The sequence below is a fragment of the Oncorhynchus clarkii genome, chromosome 21 (genome assembly GCF_045791955.1).
Source record: "Oncorhynchus clarkii lewisi isolate Uvic-CL-2024 chromosome 21, UVic_Ocla_1.0, whole genome shotgun sequence".
NCBI classification, from domain to species: domain Eukaryota; kingdom Metazoa; phylum Chordata; class Actinopteri; order Salmoniformes; family Salmonidae; genus Oncorhynchus; species Oncorhynchus clarkii.
Window position 1 is genome coordinate 25,790,039 of NC_092167.1, and position 4,215 is coordinate 25,794,253.

General features: G+C 37.9%; 1 protein-coding gene across 2 annotated transcripts in view; it reads right to left on the reverse strand.

Moving 5' to 3' along the window:
* Positions 1-3,717, reverse strand: part of LOC139379373 (uncharacterized) — a 6,480-nt gene extending 2,763 nt beyond the window's left edge. The window contains exons 1-2 of one of the 2 annotated variants that reach the window (XM_071122180.1): positions 3,638-3,711; positions 1,377-1,430 (exon numbers count right to left, since the gene is read on the reverse strand). In XM_071122180.1, coding sequence (XP_070978281.1) covers positions 1,377-1,430; positions 3,638-3,640 — 57 coding nt within the window. In that variant the 5' untranslated portion in view covers positions 3,641-3,711. Of the gene's footprint in view, positions 1-1,376; positions 1,431-3,637 lie in introns of both variants that reach the window. The other variant, XM_071122182.1, reaches the window with a different exon arrangement.
* Between the last annotated feature and the right edge of the window lie 498 nt (positions 3,718-4,215).

Consider the following 4,215-nt stretch of genomic DNA (forward strand, 5'->3'; position numbering starts at 1 on the left):
AAGAGAACATCCATGGACATCCCTACTGCCTTTTGATCTGGCGGACACACTAAACACAAATGCTTAATTTGTAAATTGTGTTGGAGTATGCCCTGGCTATCTGTAGATTAAAAAAAAAGAAAAACATTTTGTTGTTTGGTTTGCTTAAGAAGCTATTTGAAATGATCTTTACTTTCACCGGGTGATTTTCACTTTTGCTTGAGTCATTTTCTATTAAGGTATCTTTACTTTTACTCAAGTATGACAATTGGATACTTTTTCCACCACTGTTCAAGTTAAAGTTTATGTTGTCTGTGTGTTCCTGTGTTTCTAACGTCACAGACTACAGTAGGGTTGGGAAAAGTCAGTGGTCGGAAACCACAGCCAGTGTGTGTGTGTATGCGTGTTGTGCGTGAAAAAGACAAGAGGTTGGAAACCCACAGCGAGCCTGCCAATCACCACAGCTGTCAAGGTTCCAGGAAGTCAGTGGGTCACATGACAGACTGACAGGAATTGCAGTTTTATTTAGATCAGAGATGAAAGAGAAACCGTTTGGCTTTGTTCTTCAGTCTTTTACTGTGGTTGAATGTCTGACTTTATAAGAGCTTCTATGATGCATTGTAAAGCCAATACCTACTCTCTCTGCCTTTGCATGCTCTACAATATTAGGCTACTACAGGAAAGTGAGAAAAAAGATGTACAAAGTTAGACTAGAAGACCTTTATTATCCCAAACTTGGGAAATTTGATTGGCATTTTAAGCTTCACAGCATCACCAAGTACATTTAGATAACTATGAGTACTAGGAAACATTTCACAAAACTTACCTTCACTTACAAGTACAAAAAAAACTATTAAAACGTTCTTGGCTTTCTCACTGCCAGAGCATGTCTATAACACATAATTGAACTGGCACAAAGTCAAAGCGTTTATTCCTGTCTATGTTATTACAGAGAACTGACCTGAAACCCAGGATGTGTTTTGATAGATGATGGAAGTGTGTGTGTGTGTGTTGGATAATTTCACAGATGTAATACAGCTCAATAAAGGATAGTTCACAGTGGCAACAGTGTGTCAGGGTGTTCTAATGGATAACTGTATCCACATGTGAAATGTATTTGGTTTGAATGTGTGTGCAGGGGAGGATCCTCAGAGGAGGAAGGGGAGGACCCATCCTCCTCAATGAATTTCATAAAAATAAAAATGTATAATTTTTAGATAAACTATACTAAATATAATTTAAAAACACACTGTTTTGCAATGAAGGTCTACAGCAGCCTCAACAGCAGTCCGTAGGGTAGCACCATGGTGTAGCTGGAGGACAGCTAGCTTCCGTCCTCCTCTTGGTACATTGACTTCAATACAAAACCTAGGATCTCACCCCCTTCCATAACTTACACAGTAATTATGACAACTTCTGGAGGATGTCCTTGATTTCTTGATCACATAGAGCTGATGTGTTGTGCAGTGAAGTCCACAAATGAAGGGAAAGGGTGAGAGGAGGAGAGTGCATAGATGTGAGAAGGAATACAAGGTGGCTGCTATGAATGTGAACTGTGTTTACGTGTGACCAGGGGTGTATTTGTTCCGCCGATTCTGTTGAAAAACGTTTCTTAAACGGAAGCAAACGGAATAAAAAGGGGATAAACATACCTGACTTTGTCCAATATAAACTCTCATTTTCAACTTTTGGACTAATGATTACACCCTAGATCAGCTTGATGCAGTCAAGAGTGTGCAAGGCGGTATTGAATGTGTTGCTGTCTGTCCATGTGTCACTGTTTGTCACCTCAATATTTTCTCTCGACCTGTGTGCACCTACATTCTAACTTTTTATTCATAGACTAGGTTGTAGCAACCTCATGAGTATCATATAGTAGCATAAACCTAGTGATGTTACATTGAACTGGGTGAATGGAACATGAATGACAGTCATCCAATATGCTGTAATTGAAATAAGGCCATGCTCATAAAACATACAAATTGTCCTCCCTAATCTTAAACAGCACTGACCACCACTATGTGTGTGTGTTCTGTGTGTGTGTGTGTATCTGTGTGTGTGCGATAATAGTTTATTATCAAAGGCTAAAACACATGCCTCTGCCTACCAAACATAGATGATGCTATAAGAAAACAGGGGTATATTTTTACTAAACAATTACAGTCTCCAGATACAGTATGATGTTATAGTAATAATAATCAGTTCTGTTCAGAAGGGTGAATGTCAGCCCCAAATGGCTCCCTATTCCCTATATTTCACTACTTTTGACCAAAGTCTTACGTAATGTAATACGTAGTAATGTGGAACCAATCAGACAGACAGGGATATCTATTTGGCTATTCAGACACGAGGACGTAGACACATGCTTCTCCCCAAATGGCACCTTATTTCCTATGTAGTGCATTACTTCTGACCAGAGTCCTACAGGCCCTGTTAAAAAGTAATGCACCATGTACAGAATAGGGTGCCAAATATCTTGCATGCTCCAATTTTTAAAAAATATTTTTGGATTTTATCCTAATACAATATTTTGTTTAAAAAGTAAAGTACTTAGTAAAGTTAATTATGCCGTTGACCTTAACAAGGGCCACAGGATCAGTGGAAGCAAAATATCCCCATACATCAAAGATGCACCATCATATTTTACCGTAAGTTTGAGGTCATTTTGTGCATTTGCTTATTTTTTGTATTTTTTTTGTTGCCAACTATTTTCATGTCATCTGACCATAGCACCGTCTGCAGTTTGAAAAACGGCATTGGCACTTGGATTGGAACCGGTGCTATGGTCAAATGACATGAACATAGAGCTATTTAGCCACGCACACCAGTTGTGGGTTTGGTATTGAAAAACAGAAGCATATGCAGAAATGTACCTCATAATTATGGTAAAATATGGTGGTGGATCTTTGATGTTATGGGGCTATTTTGCTTCCACTGGTCCTGAGGCCCTTGCTAAGGTCAACAGCATCATGAACTTTACCAAGTACCAGGACATTGTAGCCAAAAACCTGGTTACCTCTGCCAGGAGGCTGACACTTGGCCGCTAGTGGATCTTCCAGTAAAGTAATAACCGCAAGCACTAATCAAAATCCGCCCCAGAAATGTTTAATTGACCACAAAATCAACATTTCAGTCTCCTGAATTGACCCCATTTAAAATGTGGTTTTGAATTGAAAAGGGCAGTCCATAATAGCTGACAAAGGATATTAAGGATCTGGAAAGATTCTGTATGGGGGAATGGTCTAAGATCCCTCCCAACGTGTTCTCCAATCTCATAAAACATTTTTAGAAAAAGGCTCAGTGTCATTATCCTCGCCATTAAAGACTGCTATTGAAGACAGGGGTGCCAATAATTTGTATTACTTATTAAAATGTTGTATTACTTGTTAAGAAAAATCTCTTTCTTTGAGAAATTGTATTAGCATAAAAAAAAATGATTTTCTTTTTCTGAGCATGCAATATAACTCAGTATTTGTATTTTTTTTATACTGTCTTTTTGCTTATCTTTATTTAAGGGTGCAAAGAATGATGGACCTGACTGTATAGGATTTCTAGAAATAAAGGATAAATAAATTATGAGATTGGAGAAGAGACTAGTTCTAGAGAAGAGACAGTAAAGATAGTAAAGAAAACCTTTTTAGGCATGTAGGCTACTCACCATTTTCTATCTGCGAAAGAAGCGTCAGGCAAGAGAAGACATGACAGGCTTGCTGTAGCTGAGATGCAAATGGCCATGATGAGGAAATAGATATACTGTTATGAGCATATACTCACTTCCTGTGTGTGTAATATGAGACGGAGATATGAGAGAGAGAGAGAGCGAGATATTAAAAGGTCAAATGGTTATAGAGAGTGTTGTAATTTATGTCACCCTTTCATTCTAATGCAAAATAATTCTGGCACATGAAAATAGGACTAGGCCCGACAATTTGTTAAAAGAACCTTAGGGACTTTTTGTAATATGAATTTGACTTTCAAATAGGAGTACTTCAACAGTAAAAAAATATATTTGCGTGAACTTTTTGTCTGTTGTAAATGAGCTAGATTTAGCTTGCTAACCTCATTTGGAACGTGCCTCCTGCAAATCACACTCACATAAATTAAAACTGTTCAACAGTGAAATGGTTTAATTGTTTTTATAGGTCAGAACAAAGACAGTACAGTATGAATATAGGTTGAAACTGCCTTTCCAAAAGAGTGGAGCTTGTCCGAAGTAATTTTGAGTTTTCTCATGTC